Raw genomic sequence first — 20,871 nt, forward strand, 5'->3', positions numbered from 1 at the left:
TGCCACGAGGTGCAAATGCAAAGCATAGTCTGTAATGCTTCTAGAGCTCACCTGGAGTTAATATAAAAATTGGATCTGGAGTTAGGTAAGAAGAGGAGATGTTATGTGAATAAATGCCTTAAATATACTCCTTTGAGTGTGTGTAAGTATAGCTTCTCCTCTGAAATGCACATCTGCCTTATGAGCTCTCAACATCTTAAAATCTTCACACGCCAGGGCTGCCCAAAAGCCCCTGAGCAGCTGTATCAGTTCAGGTGGGATGGCAACATGTCCTGCATGCCCTTACCAGTTTCTTTCTGGTTGAATTTCATTTGTTCTATCCAGTAAACTACAGATAATAAAAAAAAAAGAGAACCTTAAAAATAAAACCTAATGTAGAGATCAAAAAAATTCAGAGATCAAAAAAATTTTTTTTTTATTAATTCTAGCTGGTAAACTAGAGATCAAAACCCTTGTATCTTTTATCAATCCCTTGTGTGCCTTGCACTAAGAGGAAACTCTTTCCTTGTGTGGCATTGCTTAAAAGTTATCATCATAATTTAGCTGGCTGGATATAGAACAGAGAGAGGGGAGAATGTTGAGTGATTGCAGGACAGAGCAGTCTCATCTCTGAACCACAGTTGGTTAAAATATGGCTGTGATCATCTCTGCAGTATCTCAGGGCGTGGTGGTGCTTCTGCCCAGGCTGGATGCAAACAGGGTTTGTGCAGGGTGGCCTTCAATTTGATATTAAGAAGACATTCTTTACTGTGAGGGTGGTGAGGCACTGACACAGATTGCCCAAAGGAGCTGTGGATGCCCCATCCCTGGAAGTGTTCAAGACCAGGATGGAGGGGACTTTGAACAATTTGATCTAGTGGAAGGTGTCTCTCTCAATGGCAGGAGGGTTGGAACTACATGATCCCTTCCAACCCAAACTATTCAACAATTCTATTACCAGAAGGGATAAGGCAGTCTGAAATCAAGCTGCCAGTAGACCAACACCTTGTGTTGCTGTCGTGTGGACCCCATCTCTGCCTCTCCTTTGGGCAGCCTCTGCACACCTCTGTGTCAGAGCAAACACATGTGCCATGTTACTCCAGAGGGGCTGTCACTTAGTGGTGGCTTGCAAACTGCAGTGTCTGCCTGTGCCTTCTTTCAGAGAGAGATACAACCTCATGAGCAGTTTTAAAAAAAGCACACTTAAAAGAAGCAGCTCTTAAAGATCACCCACATTTGCAAAAATGAGACGTGTTTGACTTCCTTCCCTCTCTTTCAGTGGACGCACTGGCAGGCATGGACGAGAAGGCTCAGTGCATCGGCATTCCCGATGGGGCCTACACCAAACTCCTACCTCATCCCAAGCCCTCGCTGCCCATGGAGTGCACGAGGCGCGCCTTGCCCCCGGATGGGGAGGGGGATGGCCCCGCTGTGAAGGGTGACCTGAAGGCAGGGCAGGGCAAAGGTCCATGGTCAGCAGAGAGCGGCTACGCCGGTGACCCAGGCTGTGTGAGGGACCTGGTGCCCACCTCCGAAAGAGGGGGTCCCCTGCCTCAGAATGGGGCGGCGGGCGAGGGGCCGGCAGCTGGCCCCGAGGGAAAGGGACTGGCTGCCAACCTGCTGGAGAAGCCCCTCTGCGGTGGGGGAAAGGCTCTGCCCGAAGCAGCCGTGCCTTGCATGGGACAGGGCACCGGCCTCCCTGGTGTGGACGCCACCTCCATGGGGGCCGCCCCCAACCAGTTTCATCCTCTCTACATGTCCGGTCTGGAATACCCGAATTCAGCTGGGCGGTACCACATCAACCCAGGCCTGCAGGGGTTCAGCCCTGTCATGGGGGGGAAGCCACCTCCTCCTGCCTCCCACCCCCAGCATTTTCCCCCGCGGGGTTTCCAGCCAAGCAGCGCCCATCCGGGTGTCTTCCCACGGTACCGGCCACCCCAGGGAATGCCGTATCCTTACCAGCCGCAGCCCCAACCCTCCTATCACCACTACCAGCGACCGCCCTACTACGGCTGCCCACAGGGCTACTCGGACTGGCAGAGACCTCTCCACGCCCAGGCCAGCCCCAGCGGGCACCCCGGTGCCCACCCGTCCCTGGGCAGGCCCCCTTTCCCGGAGCGGGGCCCCGCCGGCCTGCAGGGCTGCGAGGCACTGAGCGCCGCCCTGGCCTCTCCCAACCACGTGGACGTAGCGAGTGCCAAAGAGGTTTCTCCAAGCGACGGGCAGGAGCTGGGGCCTGAAGATGAGAAGTCTGAGGAGCCCAAGGAAAGACCGGAGAGTCCCAAAGAGTTTCTTGATTTGGACAACCACAATGCAGCCACTAAGAGGCAGAGCTCAGTGGCAGCTGGGGAGTTCCTCTACGGAGCCCCCCCGCCACACCTGGGTGCGGGGATGGGATTCGGCCCGTCGGCTTTCCCTCCCCATGGGGTGATGCTACAGACTGGCTCTCCTTATGGATCCCGGCATCCTGCCAGCCACTTCCAGCCCAGGACCTATGGATCGCCCATGAATGCTCACCTGTCTCATCATCCAGCCTCCAGCCAGGCCAATGGCCTCTCTCAGGAGGGCCCCCTGTACCGCTGCCGAGAGGAGAACATGGGTCACTTTCAGGCCTTGCTGATGGATCAGAGAGGCAGTGGAGGTGGCATGGGGGGGCCACCCCAGGACTTGTATAGACCCTCGGGGTAAGATCCTGTTTTCTGCAAGAAGGCAAGGTGGAGGGGGAGGGGGGCGATGCCTGGGTGACCATCAGTGTTGGATACCCTTGAAGGGATATGGCTTCGAGTCACAGGAGATGGCAAGTCAAGTTGAAAGGCTAAGAGGTGGCTCTTGGACTCTTGGAGTAAGAGTGCTAAGATGGAGAGAGAGTCTCATTGCATCTCCTTAAAGCAAGGAGCACTCTCTGTCATGGAGAACCTGTCAGCCTGCTTCATTCATCCCTACACCAGTGCTGAGCTTCCCCTGACAGTGTTTTGCTAATGTGTCATCAAGGGTTGAGCATCTCTTAATCACATGGACTCTTGCCGTTTTCTTTGCAAATGTTTTATTTAATCTTGCTTGTAGTGGGGCAGAGTCACTGACTAAAGTGGAAGTTTGCCTCTTGTTATGAACATCCTTAATGTTGCCCTCTTTTTCCCTCCTCTTTCTTTGCCCCTTCTCTCTGTGTCAAATTTCCGTCACAGAAAGTTACTTCTCACTGAGACTGCGTATCACGTTTTATTCCCAAGTGGAAAATACTGCTACTCCAACAATTCCCTGTTCAGTTTTTATTAATGTTCCTCAACTGTTACTGTTTTGTCCTCAGCACAGCATCAAGTCCTTCCTTTTTCTAGTATTCAGGGAACTTGGCTTAAAGCTAAGCCATTGGGGGAATGGCATGGGTTGAGGGCCGTGTTTTGGGGGGAAGCCAGACAGAATATACAAGACACATGCTTGTATGCTAATGTTGTATGTATGCCTTCAATGAAGTAGTTTTAACCAAGAGTGGGGATTTGCTGCTGACATTCATGTGCTAAAACTCTCTCCATTCAACCTGACTCCAGAATGCAAATGCATCAGGCTCAAGTTCCTTTCCCGAAGATGCCTACAGCAACTATGTCCCGGGAGGATTTGACATCACAAAAACCATCAGCGTTGCCTCTGGATCAAGTAAGGGCTGCTAGAGAGAGCAGAGCTGAAATGCAAGTCTTTCCTCCCGATGGTTACAGGATTGAGGTGTTTGATGAGGGTGGGAAGAACTGGAGGAAGCTGTTAACTTGGGCACATCACTAGTGTTAGCTTTGAACTGGTTGCATGCAATCACGAGATTATTCCTTTCTAAAGCTGCTCCAACTCTTGTTCTTCCTCCTCCAGAGCTAGTCCAAGAAAGGACAGACTTCATGAAGAGGAAAGCCACACATGATTTGGACAAGGGAGAGGAGGGGCATGCCTTGCTCCCACCCTCCCCTCGCCCCAGCAGCATGGAGCTTTCCGGGTCTGCGGAGCACGGCGCCGTGCCGGATTTTGTGCTGGAAACCCACAGAGGTGCTGGGCCCAGCCAGACAAGGAGCTGGCTCACCATCACAGGGCACCCCAAACTAGTGGCTTTCTGTGACAGGAGACTGCGTCTCATTCAGGGTTTGAGGGATTTTTCGGGTGGGGAGGGCGGGGGTGGGGGCGGAAACTTTCATTGACTGCTAAACTCAGGTATATTTTTCAGGGTGGAAGAGGATGATGATGGAATTTTACTTGTAGTATTAACGTGTGTGTTTTGGAGCTGGATCCAGTTTACAGAATTGAACCTGTTGCCTTTCTAAATAAATTTCTGTTGTTGGTGAATGTATTGTACATAATGGGGGAGGGGGTGGGCCCAGCTTGTAGTGGGCTTAGCACTGGAGGAATCGTTAACTGTTTACAATCATATCACACTGAAATCTTTCAGGATAAGGTGAGGGTTTGGGGGCAGTGGGGAGAGGTGAGGAAATGTGTGGTGGATGACTTGCTGTCTTCCTTCCTGTCCTCTCCAACCAAGACACGACCTCATGGCTGGTTGACTTAATAGAGGGAATTGCTCAGGAGCATAACATGTCCTCCTCTTTCTCTTGTCTTCTTCCTCCTTCCCTTCTCACCCTCACCTCCACCCCTCTGGATCCAGGGCCTGAGTGCACTTCCAGCTCCTGTCATCATGGGGGAACAAGGAAACCAGGACCAGGAATTGAAAGCAGGGCAGGACACCCATGGCATTGTCCCTTCTGTTAGTATAGTTCCCTTCTCCCTGCCTTTCTGATGGAAGAAATTGTGCTCTAGAAAACAGAAAATGGCATAACTGGTCATCTTAAAACTTATTTTGGTGAAACCAGTGTAGTTGCTGGTGGAGCAGCACCTATCCAGTAGAACAATTTTGTGCAAATCTGTACTGCCCTGCTGCCCAAGAAGAGGAGCCGAGTCCCCACCTGTTTCTCTGACCCTGGGCTAAATTCACTTCTTAGCAGCAGTGAAGCTGAAAGTGCCACAGGCTTCCTGGGCACTTTTGCTGAGGAGGAAGAGCAAGGGGCTGCCTTGGGGGAATGGTAGGATTACTGCAGTGTGAGCCATTTGTTGGATCTGCAAGTTGCAAGTGAATTGGGAAGCACTCAAGCACTCATTCAGAGTTAGATCTTGAGGTTGATTGGCTCAGGAGCTGAGGGACAAAAGGGCTGCATGCTCCACTTGAGTTGGTTTTACTTTGCTGTCAAGCAGCAGGTCCTACAGGGCCAGTGGCAGTACTGCACTGGGAAAAAGCCTCTGTGCCAGTGCTTGGACAGCCCCTGCTTGTTCAAGTGAGTTCTGTAGGAATTTCATCTGCATTTAGTCACATCTTACAGCTAATAAGCAGTTGATTTTTCTTGGGGAAGCTGGAGTAAAATAGGGGAGTTGTTAAGTTACGAGACTGGGCAGCAAGAGCTGCTGGGAGCACAGCTCTTGTGGGCAGGCTGCTGGTTGCACTGGGACAGGACAGTGGTTAAAAAGAGGGTCTGCCAAGGAGTGGGACAGAGTATAGCAGCAGCAGAAGGACAGAGCAACATGCCCTTTAGTCTGTGTGATAACAGCTAGAGGAGGAAGTCTCCAGTTTCTGGAGGATTTTTCTGTCTGCTTTCTTATTTTGGATGGTGCCATCACCCATGTCTTTAGCTGGATTGCACCAGGATGCATGGCTGTGCTGCCTTTGTCCTGCTGTGTAGATCTACCACAAGCTGTTCAAGTCAATGGCAGGTAGCATCTGACTGAGCCATTGCTCCTTCTGTCCTAAGCTTTTGGAAGTACAAGAAGCCCAAAAGATGAGAAATATTCTTTCCTGAAATAGTTGGGAAAAGGGAGGACTGCCATGTTAGTGCCCAGTGAGCCTCACTTCTCTGTTGCTACAGTACTTTTGCCTCTGATGAGCTGTTTAGGGCCAAGGCATTTTCCAAGCCTAACAGGAGTTAAAATTCCTTGTGTGATTGCATGAGTGTGCTTCCAGATGCAGTTCTTACCCACTGCTGCAGCCAGCCTGGGAGCTGTAGCTGCTGGCTGCTTGGGCCTGGGACATCTGTCAATGTATTGGGAATGGCTTCCAACATCTATCTACAGATGCCATTACATTAGGAAAGGGAAGGTGGGGTTTTTGGTGTGGGGTTTTTTTTCGTTTGTATTCATCTGTCAGGCAGCAATTGTGACTGGTGGATTGATCTAAACTGGAAGAGATGATCCTGAAGGTTGACCTTTGAGAAATGGGTCTGCTTTCCCCAGCCAAGAATATTATTATATATCTCTTACAAATTTGTCCCAAATCTGGCTCATCAGCTGGCAGTGGTTTTCAGAGGTGTTCCATCTGCTCCAAAAGGCAGGCCTAGATCCTTCACTGAACAGAGCCACAGAAGCAGTAGTAGATATTAATGAAAAATTGTGCAAGTATAACTCCTCTTTAAGACAACAAACCTGGGACAAACACAGTTGCTTCTCCTTGTAAAGTAGTCTTATTCACTGTAGATATAAAAATAATTGGAAATAACAGATTTAAAAACAGAGGAACTGGAAAGTACAGTTTGCAGCAAAGCACTGAAAACTCTGGAAATGTGAATGTAGAGTCTGCAAAGAAGCCCTGCCATAGTTCAGCCTGTCTTCTGTATCACAGCCAGCTGAATATTTGAATGGGCCTCTCATTCAGCCTATTGTAAACGTTGCAGAACAGGAAGGTTTTAGATGCTATAAAAACTCTCCAAGCAGCCTGAAGCCCACTTCAGCTGGAACTGGCACTGAAAACATGGTTCTAGTGGTCATGGCCTCTGGATGAGTACCAAGCCTCAGTCAAAACAGGAGACAACTAAGGAAGGCAAAAATTTCTTTTGGTATGCCTGGAGAGGGTAGTGCAGTGTTAGACATGATAGATACCCTCATATCTGAGGGTAATATCAGATATTAGGGAAATCTGGGAGAAGGGTTTGACTTACAGGTGTGGAAAACAAAACCAAGAAGTGAAGCTGACTCCTCTGAAGTGTTTCTAGGTAAATGGCTTTTGATGTAGTCAGTAATTTTCATTAAAGTGGCTAACAAGCTGCTGTTGGACAGATGGTTTCTGTTAGAAAAGTTTTTATAAAGAATACAGGGAGCTATGGCTGGGCTTTCCTGAGGACAGGACATGCTGAGGTGGAGAGATGCTGCTGGAGTCTTAGACTGGAGTTTGCAGACTTTCAAATGCTTTGTTCATAAGTGAGGGTTGGGGGTTTTTCTTTCCCTCTTACAGTATCTAGGGATCCCCTGAAAATCAGAGCCCAATCTTGCTAGGTACAATCTGAGCCAATCACTGAAAACTGATTCCCCTCAGAGGGAACAGCCCTGGGAGAGGATTGCTGGGCTGGAATACCTGTGCAAATGTAAGGAGGAACAGATAATGTGAATTTCATGATTTCCAAACCATGCTGCTTTGTACATGTTGTGGAGGATAGGTTGGAGGGATTTAGAAGAGTAGCATTGCAGCTGTTTATGTACAGAGTGGTGTTTTGTGCCACGGGTTGGATTGCAGTGCAGGAGAAGTGTAGCTGCACTTTAAAATAACATGGCTTTTGAGTGCCATGCTTGTGCCACTATCCTAAATTTTGAACACAATACAGCAAAACTGCAGTGCATTCCCAGCATTGTTGTAGTACAATTTATTACCAGGTGGTCCTTTTTCAGAAAGCATCCTGAACTAGTGATTTTTGCAAAATTTCCTGTAGCTATTACTTTTCCCATCTGGAGGATGTGTTTTGCTATAATTACAGATTTAATGCTAAATGAGATTATATAATACATAGAACAATTATGAAGTTGACCATGCTTAAGCACAACAAAAATTTCCAATGTTCTCAGAAGAGCTTTGTGTGCTACTCTACCTTTTTATCCTCTTGCTCTCCCCACCATTTCCTCCTTCCTAAGTGGTGTGGGGTGTTCCCAAACTCCCTGGATGTCAAGTTGCCTTTGCAAAGGCTCTTGTATAAAATCCCCCTGAGACTCCGAATCTTTGGGCATTTTAGGTGATACAGGCCCTGACAATTCAACTGGACAGGGCAGTCACTGAGGCTTACTGTGACTTTTAGCAAACTTAGAAGAAGTTTGCAGTCTATAAATTCCATGGTGTGACCCACCAAACCACTCAGTAGCAATCCAAGGCACCAGCCTGCAATGAGGAGGACAAAAGAGGAAAGCAAATTTGAAGCTTCAAGGTCCAACTAGTTTGATTTGTGACTTTGAGGAGACACTTTTCTTGGAAGCTTCTGATTCTTTCTTGTCTGCCAAATGCCTTTTCCATGCAGACTTTTCGAAGCAAATCGCCTGTGTATATTTTTGTAAGTGTGGTTTCTCAGGGTCTTGGAGAGCTATCAGCTTTATGATGTCTTATCTGAAAGCAAGTCACAGAGACTGTCTTTCATTCTGCTGACTGAGGCAGCTCCCTTGCACGTTCTCACCCCAACACTTCTCCATTTAAAATGAAAGTATAATTAAAAAACAACCTTTCTTTATTTTCTCCACTGATCCCTGTCAGGTTTTTGTTCATCTCTCTGTTCAGCCAGGGTGGTTTCTTTGTTCTTGATGACTTTGTTCTGCTTTCCTTTTCTGAAAAGACTGTGTTGCTGTATGCTCTGTGGAATTTCAGAGAAGGTGCTGAAATGAGTGACAGGGAAGTGTCATCCCTAAGGGTGGCTTGGAGAAGACCAGCAGTGCAATCTGTGATGGTGTAGTTGGTCCTGGTTCCCCTTGCTGCAGAGCAGCCATGCAACTGGGTCTGTACTTAATCAGAGCATCCCCTTAAAAAGTTTTTATTATGGTGCATCAGTGGAGGAACAGAGGAGTTTGCTCTTGCAGAATTTCTGTTTTGCTTTAAGGCGGGGTCTGGTGGTTGCAGAGCAGTTGTGTGAGTGCCAGGTCCTTCCTGCAAGGCCAGGACTGAGATAGAAGGCTGTGCAAGGAGGGCTGCAGCTGCAGCCCCTGTGAGCTTTAAGAGCCTGTGTTTATTGTGAGGGAGAGAGCATCTCAAAGTTTGCCCTTGCAGCCTCTCCCCATCTGTACCTGTTTAACATGGTGGGGTGAGTGAAGGAGAACCCTTTTAACCAGCACATACTGAACTGCTCCTGCTGGTTTTCACTCTGCCCACCTCCCACTCTGACAAAGAGCTGGGGAGGGACCCATTTCCAGCTGTCTCCCAACAGGAGCTCCTGGGGACCACCAGGGCAAGGTTCAGTCCATCCCTAGGCAGGGAAATTCAGGACAGGGTTTAATGGATTTGAAACTAGATAGTAACATCTAAGTGTACCTTTGAAGTGAGCTGTGTTGTGCTTTTTGATCACTGTCTCACCTTGGCTGACATGCAGGATTTGAGAGACCGTGGAGCATTTTGTAGATTTAACACTGCTGGTCTTGCCTTGACTGAGGGCTTCTTTCCTTCGTTTGCAGCCATGGCCTAGATTTCTTTTGGCAAAGGTCTTCCTCTTTTTGAAAGGTGCATATCAAAGTGAACAGCGCATCCAGGAGAGAGCTATGTCCACCAGGGAAAGAGGGGGACAAAGGATTAATTAGGACTGAGGCTTAATTGGGATTTTCACCAACTCTAGCAAGTCCCTTTTATTTGGAAACACTTGGCTCACTTAGCATAAGGGCAGTAAGTAGAATATCTTCTAAATGAAAGCAGAATTGACTCTGTGTGAGCACAATTCCCTTGTTGTGAACAAAGTCAGACCAGAGAGCCACTGGGGACTCCTTTGGACATGAAATGAGTAAGAGACCTGCAGGCACCTGGTGCACTCAAATGCTGGAACACGGCAGGGGAGCAATCTCCCTTTCTGAAGCCAGCCAGGCAGCTCCAGGAGCCCAGGCCTCAACTCTTAGTCTGGAAAGTCCTCTGATTCCCTTTTGTATCATATGCCAACCCTTCCCCTCTCCTTGCTTGCAGCTTTCAAGCCTCTTTCCCTCTGCTGGCTTCCCTGCAGTCGGTGGCTGCCAAGGGCAGAGATGAAAGCTCACTGCCCACGTGAGCACAAGGGCACAGGGCTGGCCTTGCCAGCTGCCTCCTCTGCACACACACAGACAGCAGCTGGGGAGGGCACATTTACTCTCTTCATGAAATTAGGGTGTCCTCAGTGGCTCACAAGTGTTCTCTTGTGTGCCCCTGGGGTTTGCCACCCAGGCACAGCAGTGTCCATCTGTCCATCTGCCAGTACAAGGGTTTGCTCCTGGTCCCAGTGCAGGGCTCCCACATCTGATCCTGGCATTTCTACCTCCAGGAGGGTTTAGGTTAAAAATGCCTGTGCATATGCTGTGTACAGCTGTGGAAACTCGTGTCTCTCCTCCTTGATGGATGAGTGAATGCTGCTGCCTGATCTTTTTCTGAGCAATAATAACATGCAGCAGTGCAACTTTGACCTTCCTGTACTGTTTTAGGGCTAAGCTGGCTATGGAACATACTGGGGGGTTTTCACAGTCTCTGGGAAGCAAGGTGCTCTCTGTGGCCCTACATTTTATCATGCCATGTTCCTGCTTTCCCAGAGACTGGTGGGTTGATTTAGGTATCTATGAGAGAGCTGGTTGCTGCTTCTGTGTTTGGGAAGGCGGAGAGGGAAGGGAGCAGTTGGGTAAAGTTGAGCCTCATCCATCCATCCATCCACAGAGCAGGACACATGGAAGAGGGGTGGGTGGAGAACTGATTTAATGCCTCTGGGGGAGGAGAGTGACCCACTGCTGCTTCACTTGGCATTGCTGGGGAGGGAGTGGGGGAGCCTATGCCACTACATTCATTCATTTTTCTGAAGTTGGGTAACATTGGGGTTGTTTTTGTATTATTGTAAGTTTGTAAAGAATGTAATCTGTCTGTCGGGGGCACAAGGAGAAAACGGGGGCCTTTCTCTTTTTGGGTGAGGCTGTTCTTATGTTGCTGTGCTTTTTGTTGTTGGGCAGGGAGGGGTCTAGTGGCCATGGGGGCAAAAGCCTGGCCCTTGTCAACAGCTTACAGCTGTCCCAGGGTGACAGGAGGGTGAGCTGAGGGTGCTGCAGAGACTTCCCACACCAAGCTGTGAAAATGCCTCTGCCTGTGTCCCTCAGTGGGGGAAATCTGACCTCTGCAGTGGGGCTCTGCACTGGCATGTTTTGCTGGGTGTGCTGGGGTGTCACACTCGAGGACTGGGCTTGCTTGTCCTCAGCTCAGTTGAAAATTGGGCTGAACAGCTGCTCATGCTGTTCAGGAAAGGTTGGACTGGATGGGCTCAGTTTATCAGCTCAAGAAGGAGTTCATGCTGGAGCTGCTCATCCCAGCACTTCTGTCCCCAGCAGGGCCTCAGGGGCTGCACCTCTCCATCACCTGTTGCCCAGGAGCCCTCTCCTTCCTCCCCATCCTGTAGAGCACAGTGTCAGGGATCCTCTTCTCTCTCCTGCTGCTGCAAAGTTGTGTGAACTTTCCTGGTCAATACTGGAAAGGGGAATGCTATTTATTTTTATATTGTGTATATTTTGTCTTGGTCTGCTGATTACCTTTGTTCCCCAAGAGCGACAGTTACCTCAATAGTTAGTTTAATACTGTGTGTTGGGTAATTTTTTTAAAGAACTTTTTTAAAATCTTGATCCTTGGAGGTCTGTAGATTTTATTTCCATATGAATTGGTTATTTTGTATAAAGTATGTTCTTAAAATAGCAATCACCCTTGCTGTATGTGTGTTTTCTTGTCTCCTGGATGGTCTCCCTCTTCCTTTGCAAGGGGAAGCGGATGGGGGTGGGAGGATAACACAGAGGGCTTTTTTTCAGAGAGACAAAGCCCTGGACTGCAGTCAGACACCGTTGTACCACCTGTAACCCATTTACAGGAGAGCACCTGGAAAGCTAATCGGGATCATTTCCCGTTCAGGAGCACAGCTGTCTGCCTATGAACAACCCAGCCGTGGAAATGAGATGCTGTCACTGCTTTCCCCCCAAAGTCCCTGGTGGGCTGTGGGTTTTCCTGCAGCCCAGGTGTGCAGGGAAGCCTGCCTCTCACCCCAAAACACACCATGCTTTTGGGGCACAGCTGGTCTGTGCCCCCACACCCACGGGAAACTTCTCTGCTTTAAAAGTGATGAATGCCCTGAATGGAGCCCATGGAGTGATGCAGCCAAGGAGGAGCTGATGGAACCTCTGTGACTCCCCTTTGTGCTGGTTAATGATGGCCCTCAGGGGCTGTTAGAGGAATGGAAAGCCTTTGGAGCTCGTGTGTGGTGGTCCAGATGAATACTGGGCCCAAAAGGGCACTTGCTGTTTGCTGTTTATTCAATCTCCCATGTGAGATGGGGCAGGGTTGCAGCCCTCCCGACAGGGAGGTGTTCAAAGGCAGCTTAGCTCTTTCTCACCAGGTATCAGCATCACAGCCAGGCACTGGCCATGGTTCATGCTGCGAGGTGCCTGCTGTAGGTGCATGGAGGCAGCTTGCACTTGACCTCCCTGAATAAATAACTTGCTCAGTTCTGCTGATTCTGCAGCTTTACATTAGGACAAAATAAAGGTGATTTTCCTTAAAAGCTGGTGCCAGCAAACAGAGGCATGTGGGGATGAACAGCAGAAGGATGGGGGCACAAAGGCTCCCAGGTGCATGCTGCAAGCCTTTTCCTTCTCCTCAGCTCTATCCAGTGAAATCTCCCTCTGTTTCCTCCAGGGCTGCTAACAGACGCTCATATCTCCTGCCAAAACAGCCCTGCAGCGTAGCCTGCTTGCTCTGTGGGCTCCATCTGCCCCTCCTGTGGGAGCCTCACTGGGGCTGGGGCTGCTCCCAAGCTGAGCACACTCTCCTGGCTCAGCACCAGAGCTGCCAATGCAAAAAGATGCCCAGGAAATATTTTTCCATGGTGCAGGACTCTAAACTCGCTGGCCAAGCCATGAGCCAGCATTTTTTCTGGTCAAAGAAGCTCACAGGAGCACATGTAGGCAACTTCCCATGCTGGGCCTTTGGAGGAGCCTGAGATGTGATCTGCTGCACCCTGACATCTTGAGTACACCAAACCCACCAGCCAGGTGCTAGAGCTGATGAAGTCAAACATCAGATGAAGTCAAACATCAGGTTTTTCCTGATGTTTGCAGAGTTTTTCCCAGCATAGCTGCAGCTCCAGGCCCTGCAAAGGCTTCTGAGGACCTTGGCTCCTTGCTCGTGGGGAGGATGAAGGGCTGCTCTCTGTCACAGAGTTTGGGGAGACAAGAGCAAGCTGTCCAATTTAGGAAGGGGAGGAATTTTGTCCCCCTATCAGTCCCAGGAAGTGTTTGGGTCAGAGGGGATTGGCGCAGGGAGATTTTTAATCCTGGGGCTAAGCCAGCACAGAGTGGGGTCGGCACTAATTGGAACCAGTCCTGGGGAAGGGGCGGATGGAGCTGTTCCTTTCAGAGCTGCCTTGCAGCCCAGGCAAAGACAAAGCTTATCTGTGCTGTAGGAAATGCCTTGTCCTGATCTTGACAAAGTGTCAAACCAAGTCACATGTGCCTTTATTTTTTTTCTACCTTTCTTTCTATTACTATCCACAATTCTTGATTCTTCTGATTCTTCTCTTTCCTTTATTCCATGGGCTGGCAAAGCTACTCCCAGCCCCTTGTGCAAAGGGAGCTTTCCTGAGCTCTTAGGCTGAGGCTTTAAACTCTCTCTAGCCTCCTTTTCCCTGAGAACAGAGATGCTTCCCAAACACAGCTTTTTTCCCAAGAAAAAAGCCATTTCAAAGCAACTTGTTCATGTAGGCTTGAATTTGGGATGCATTGGATGAATCAGTTTCAACAGGGACCAGTTTAGTGCCCAGTTTGAGACTGGAAATGAATGGCAGCTGCTCACCCCCATGATGGGGCAGACCCTGGGAAAGCTCTAATTCCAGGCAGGCTTTGCTACAGCTGGAGGATGATGCAGCTGTAATGGAGCTAAATGCAGCATTTTGGAAATGCCTAATGGTGAAGGAAGAACCAGAATGTCTTTGGCATGATCAGTGGTTTTTGGGGGTTTTCTGGCTTTGGGTTTTGGTGGCCTTTTTTGGAGGGGAGGGTGTTGGTTGGTTTTGTGTATTTCTCTAAAAAATAAAGCATCTTGCAGGTAAAGTTCCCATGTTGAATTTTCTTGTTAGTCACCACACTTTAGCATGGGAGAGACTACCTCAACAGAAAGGCAAGATTAGGACTTTTGGGATAGCTCAGGAAGACTCAGTTTTAGGCTAAACCAAATTATTTCCAATTGCAGAAATGTTCACTTGTAGGTATTAGGAAAAATAAATGCACTCATAAGTTAAAATTCTGATTTTTTTCTTCCACATTGAGATGTAAAATGCAACTTCTCCAAGCAGATGGGGATCTCTTGAAGGGTGGGACCCTGCTGTGTCCCCTCCAGCACACAAAGCTGCAGTTTTTGTTTGGTGGAGAAGTCAGAGGCACAGGAAGGCAAAGCAAAGGCACTGGCCTGGTGGGATGAGAATGTACCTGAAGTCCTTGTTCCAGCCATGAGCTTGGTCTGGGGTGCAGTGTTGGTGCCTGGATGTTTATACACTCACAAAATTAATATTGGGGTCTCCCAAGAGCTAAAATTAAACTTGTTCTGGACCATAACAAGAACCCCCAAATGGTGATTCCCAAGGCAGAGACAGAGAGGTTTTGCTGGAGGAGAGGGAGGAGGTGGGAAGGGGCAGGGGCTGGGGTTTGCTATGGGCTGGGGCAGCATTTCAGGGCTGCCCCCTCCTCCACAGAAGTGTCAGCTCCCGGAAGCCTCATGGCCACGTTTTAAAATTCCTCTCCCAAAGAGGCTGCCAGGGTGGAGGGATCATAAAAAGTTCAGCCCCTTGTCACGAATGCTCCCGTTCTTCCGGGGCCGGTGGGCAAAAGTTGTTAGCAATTTCCTCGGGCCATGACCTTTGTTTTGACCATGGCAGAGGAGGATTGCAATCCATCAAAGCCTGCCTGGCCCGGGGAGGGGGCTGAGCAGAGAAGGGGGAGCCTTTACGAGGGGCAGGGGGCACAAGGACATGGCTCTGCCCCTCAGGTTTGGTGAGGAGCAGGGGGGCATGCTCAGCTGGAAACTCAAACTTCCCAATGTGGGATCCAGTGAGGGAAACTTCACTGTGTGGGCCACAAGAGAAATTTGAGAGTTTGCTTTCATTTTCTTTCCCGAGAGGGATACTGGATTACAATTTACTGCATCAGCAGAGTGGGGAAAGATGTTCTGCAGAGCTTGTGCCCAGAGCCAGCCCTGCAGGCCAGGCATTCTGCATCAGCACCTAATTCCAGCAGGAACCTGGGCAAAATGGGAGATTCCAGCAGATTTACAACCTCCCAAGCCCCAGCCCCTATTGATCCCTGGCTTTTCCAGGCTGCATGGGTTTTTGGAAGATCCCATAGGACTGTGTTTTGTTAGGAAAATCAGCAGCAAACTGGAACTCCCTCCTGGGAAATGGCTGGCTCCCACAGACACCTGCCTCTCCACTCAAGTTCCCAGGGGGGCAATTCATCCCTGGAGCATCCCTGGTGCTCCCCTGCACCCTGGTGTCCCCTTTGAAGACATACCTGCATATGAAACAAATCTCCCCCGAGGAAATGCAGCCTGTGCATACCAGCCTACTCTGCTTTCCTTGGCTGCCTGCCCCTGCCTCCCTCCCTCTGATCTCTGCTTCCCTAGGGAAATGCACAGATTCCCTTGGGAAGTTCCTCTGTCAGTTATCCCCCTGATGAGGCCCTTGGAGAGCACCTAGCTTTTGGGGTCAGCAGGGAGGGTTGCAATGTTTCACCTGTCCCCTTTGTGACACCAAGCATGGCCTTGTAACACCCAGACCTTCCTTTCCAGCACCATCACTTGCATGACAACCAGGGCAGTTTTTTCCCTAGGAAGCAGCTGTGTGCTCACTTCCAGGCACAGCAGAGCATGATATGGAGAAATGTCCTGCTTATTTCCTTGTTTCATGAGGATCTGTTGAGCTTGGGGAGAAGAAGATAAAGGAAAGGACTTTTCACACCGCAAATTGAGAATCTTAGGCTGTGTGAGGTAGCTTCTTGGACTGGGAGGTACACAAGTCCCCCAGAAAGTCTGGAGAAGGCAAATCAGACCTCTCTGTAGGAATGATCCTCTGCTCCCATGCCAATTGATAGCCTGAATGCCCCCCCAACTTCCCTCTGCATCTGTATTTTGTCTGCCTGACTCACACCAAGCCCAAACCCCTCTCTGTCTGTTTGCACTGCAGTCAATGGCTGGGGTTTGATGTCTGTGACATCCCCTCACACTGTGATCAGTTGTACACTTTGCACACTGGGTGTTGACCCCAGGCCTGTTGGCATTTAGCACTTGCCACCACCAATACACAAAACACAGCCCTTCTTGCCATCCTGTGTCCATGCCCATCTCAGAGGCCATGTCATCTTGTCTGGGCTCAGAGCATCCATTTTCAGGCCTCACTGAAATCAAAGCCCCAGAAGCTGCTCTCCTTTGCCCTGGCCCTGCTCTGCTGCCCTCCCTGCAGCCCAGACACCCCTCCATGCCATGGCCACAGCCCCACATGGCTCAGAGAGGTTTGAGGGGCTGAAGCCAGGCACAAAGCGCTTGCCCTGGGCATGGGCAGGTGTGGGAACAGCGAGGAGCCAGGGCTGGAGCCACAAGCTGCCTTTCCAGCAGGGCTGATGCTGCCTGGGTGCTCTGAAGGACAGGGGCCATGGAGCATGGGAAACAGCAGCAGGCTTTGGGAGAGCAGCCCCCTGTCCCAGGCACGCCTGGCCCTGGGCCTGCCCCACAGGTGGGTGGGTGCCCACAGAGGGAGCAGATGTTCTGGAGATCAAAGGGGCTGCTCTGCTCCTGCATCCTCCTGTTCACGTGTGTGCACACACCCCCTGTGCCTCCCAAGAGACTCCTCATGCTCTCTATCTTCTCTCCAAGATATTTCCCTTCCCTTCCTTTGTTTGCTTTCCAAACCCCTGTTTCTGCTTTGGCACTCCCAGCAGGGGAAGGCACCCTTTGCTCCCACTAACCACATCCAGCCTCACGGCTTTTCCGCCCTGCTGCCCTGCCTCTGGCACTTGGTGCTGCTTGGGTGGGAGGCACAGGGACCTTCACCCAGAGGGTGTTTGCAGCTCCCCTGAACCTCCTACCCACCATGGCTGGGAGGAGCTGAGGGGTGTCAGCTTCCCACAGTGACCAGGAAAACCCCTGGAGACGTCTGCCTCTGCCCCTGCAAATTCCTGCAGCCCTCTTATCCCCTCATAGTCCTGGGGGAGTTTCTCAGCCTCTGCTGAAGTCCTGAGACCCCTGTGGATGCAGTGGGTGTGATATAACACCTCCAGCATAGGGGTTACTACTATTCACCAGCATGGAAAGCCTTTTTGATACATCACAGGTCTCCAAAGTGAGGCACATGCAGAAGAAAACGCTGTTGGGGTGCAAGAGGAGAATACAGTTTGCACTATTAATAAAGAAAACATACTAATTTCATATTTATATAATCCTATTTTAACTTATAGTTTTGCTAGGCTTTATAATATAATTAGTACAGTAGTACCTGCATGTAATTTATAAATCAACACATTTATTTGGGGCATATACCCCTAATATGTTTCTTACTTTTACCAATATGGGTGCACAACCAAAAGGGCTGGCTTAAATTACCAGCTAAAGGGCTGAAATCAAAGCAAAAGGTGATGCCTGAATGCCAGAAACCCACTCACAGCATGGACACCTCTTTATGGAGATAAAGTAGCCAAGCTTTAGTGAGATCCAAGGTTTTGCTCCAAGGGTTTGCCTCTTTCCTCTTTTTCCCCCAGCACAACACAGCCAGAGACCTTCCAGTCACTACATGTAGCTGGTGCTCCATGAAAAAGGGAAACACAGGATGAAAAATGAATGCTTAGCACAGAGCAATAAAACCATTCAGATGCAGGGAGATATGGTAGCAATGTATTAAATGGGGAACAGAAAAAAAAGCCAGATGGTTGATCCAATTTACTTTACAACTCCAGATGACTTCACAAAGAGGTCACTTGGTGAAACTGAAAGGCAAATGCTTCAGCCTGGATGAAAGCAAACAGCTCATGCCTGCCAACATAACGTGGAGGAGACCAAGGAATGTCCTGCTGCAGAACAGCATTGACAGAGCTGGAGAAGGAACATTTTCAAAGGTTTTTAATAGGTTATCACCTTTAACCTGCACTGCAGCTGTAGCCACTGTTATGCTGGGATTAACACTTCAAATGCCAGGATTTTAGAGCATGAGTGATGAACTGCTCATGCTCTTCTCAAGAGCACACAGAACAGCAGCACTTCCTGCCACACAGAGGTGGGATGTGGATGTCTTCAGTGTTAAAATTCTCATATGCCCATTCCTAAAGTCCAGCAACTCAGCAGTCCTACCCCACAGAGCCAGCAGTGGTGGCAAGGACACCTGGCAAGTCACCCAGGCAGCAGGTGAAGGGAGCCTCCCAATTCCTGGTGTCCCAGCCCTGGCTAGTGATGATAGCCAACACTTCAAAGTGTTCCCAGCTGAGAGCAGAAACATGGAACAACTGGCTGTGCTTGAACTGCTTTATTTCTTGTGCATGAGGGGAAAACAATCATAATTATTAGACATAATAAATTTTCTTGTGCTGCCACCCAAACACTGCTTTGGGATTAATTTCTGGCATATTGCTGCTGGAAGTGAAGCTCCTCTCTCCTTCTGCAGCCCTCTGAGGAGAAGCACCAGCCTTTCTCCTTCTCATTCAGAAGATGTTCCAAAAAGGTTTTGTCTGTAACCACCTGAGTAAAAGTGGTCTTTGCTGGGAAAAGGAGTCCCAGTGGCACTGCAGGCAATGGCCCCAAGTGAGCAAGGCAGAGACTGTGCATGTGTGGATGAAAGAAGGTTTGCAAAAGGTAACTGCCCCTCTCACTACCAGGAATACTTCAAGGTGTCCCTCTCTCCCTTACTTGTGCTCAGTTCCCCAGCTAAGAGAGCTGTTCCCTTCTCCTGCCCACTTCCAGCCTCTTTATTTGGGACCTGCAGCCACAGAACAGCCCCAGGGTTTGCACTGGGGTCGGGTTTGTGCAGTCACTTGGTGTTCAGGCAGTGCACACGTGGCCCAGGGGCTGTCTGGGAAAAGGAGCTGATCTCCTGCAAACCCTCTGGGGACACAGGAAGGAAAAACAGCCACTAGAAATGCTGGGGGAGACCACCCTTGATAGTTTCTTTGCAGTCTCTCCCAACAGATCAGCCTTGAACTACCTAAAATAACGTGGTAGCCTCGATTTCCACAGCTTTTGATTCCCAGCATGTACCAAGGGCTGGGAAATGACATTTTTGGCACATTGTCAGTATGACTTTAATCCGAGAATGCTCCTGTACAGATGTTTTTCTTGCTTTCTCTAAAGCAAAGCCAAAGAAACAGTATGGGATGCTCTGAATGAGATGCCTAGGAAGACAGATTTGGGGTTTCCCAGCCAGCTCTGCTTTGGCTGAGAGCAGCAGGAACATCCCAGCCCTGGAAGGGCCTTCTTGTCACGGCCTGTTCCCTGCAAACATGTTTGAGAGGCAGAATGGGGCCCCCACCTGCCTCTCTGAGCTGCCTGTATCAAACAGCACACCCAGCCAAACCACACTGAAATCTGTCTGGGCTCTTGCTTAGGGCTAAACACCTTTTGCCAAGTTGCTTTGCTGCACTATCAAGCCTTTGCTCTCCAGAGTAACAGCTCAAAGTTCACTTAAAGAAATTTTTTTTGCTTTGAATTTTTCCCTGGGGTGGTTCACTTTTATTTCCCAATTTTTCTGTTCCTCCTTCACTGCACTTTCTCTGGAAATTAATAAATGGGTAATTTTCTTTTAACCTCCCCAGCTCTTTCAGGCACAGGCTGAAAAGTGTGTCCATGGAGGTGGCCCCAGCCTGGCTGCTCTGGGTGTGCTGTTGGGCTGTGTAAGGGAGGAGCTTACACTTTCCTCTTTTCCAGGACATGCAGATTCTGCTTGCTAACAACAACAGGTCAGGACAGGGACATGCAACAAGCAAGGTATCACCCTTCTGCCAGCTTCTGTGTGTTTTCTTCCAGGCTTTCTCTCCTCTGGACACTTGCATGCACTTCCAGGGATCGTTCATACAGCCTGATTAATGTTAATACACCTAGGTGTGAAAATTACCTTTTAAAAGAGGGGCTTTGATTCAGATGTGCAGGAACATTTCAAGTCCTCTGGTGACTACTTAGGTGTCAAGCCTGCTGTTAAATTTTCCACTGCCAACTCTGCAGAACAAGTGCAATATTATCCATTTCCCTAACTCCTTTTCCATTAGGCTCAACTATCTCACAGTTAATCTGCAGTGCTTGGCTCTCCCATCACAACTTCACAGAGAATTTTTTCCTTATTTAATGCCTTCTTTGCTCCCTGTATTTGTCCAGTTTCTTAATGTGCTGATCTGGCTTAGGGCTTGTCTACTGTGCCCAACTGGAATATTATGCATGCTTATACAAAGATGAATAAAGATCAATATTCCCATTGATTTGCCCTGGATCATCAGGCCACTTTCAGCAGTACAGCTCAACCTACAACACTGTGCTGCAACAAATTCTCCAGGAGGAACTCTGAAATTGTCCTGAAGTGCTGCTTTTGCTTCACATTTGACTTGCAAAAATCTGTGTACAAACACTGAGGGAAGTTTGGATGAAGACATCACAGGGTTGCTAACTGCACCTGGATGGGATATCCCACTTTAGTCTGCACCTCTAAAAAACTTAGTAACAGCTCCTCTCACCTGGAATAAAGGACCAAGATGTTCCAGGTAATGCCTCAGTCAGCTTGGGGGGAGCTATAGGGGGTACAAATCCCCCTAATCCTGGACTTCAGCTGTGAGGTACATAAATCTGAGACCCTTTTTAATGACCTTGCTGTCATTGACTGACACTGAACACATTCCTGAGGACACTAATTTTTGAATCCATGTGTATCAAGT

General features: G+C 49.2%; 1 protein-coding gene across 3 annotated transcripts in view; it reads left to right on the forward strand.

Moving 5' to 3' along the window:
* The window catches only part of LOC103820465 (chromatin remodeling regulator CECR2), a 92,444-nt gene extending 88,148 nt beyond the window's left edge, over window positions 1-4,296 (forward strand). For 2 of the 3 annotated variants that reach the window (XM_050984233.1, XM_030238144.2), the window contains 2 exons: window positions 1,259-2,663; window positions 3,522-3,825. In XM_050984233.1, the coding sequence (XP_050840190.1) occupies window positions 1,259-2,663; window positions 3,522-3,750 (1,634 nt within the window). In that variant the 3' untranslated portion in view covers window positions 3,751-3,825. The other variant, XM_030238142.2, reaches the window with a different exon arrangement.
* The last annotated feature ends 16,575 nt before the right edge of the window (window positions 4,297-20,871 follow it).

The sequence above is a fragment of the Serinus canaria genome, chromosome 1A (assembly GCF_022539315.1).
Source record: "Serinus canaria isolate serCan28SL12 chromosome 1A, serCan2020, whole genome shotgun sequence".
NCBI classification, from domain to species: domain Eukaryota; kingdom Metazoa; phylum Chordata; class Aves; order Passeriformes; family Fringillidae; genus Serinus; species Serinus canaria.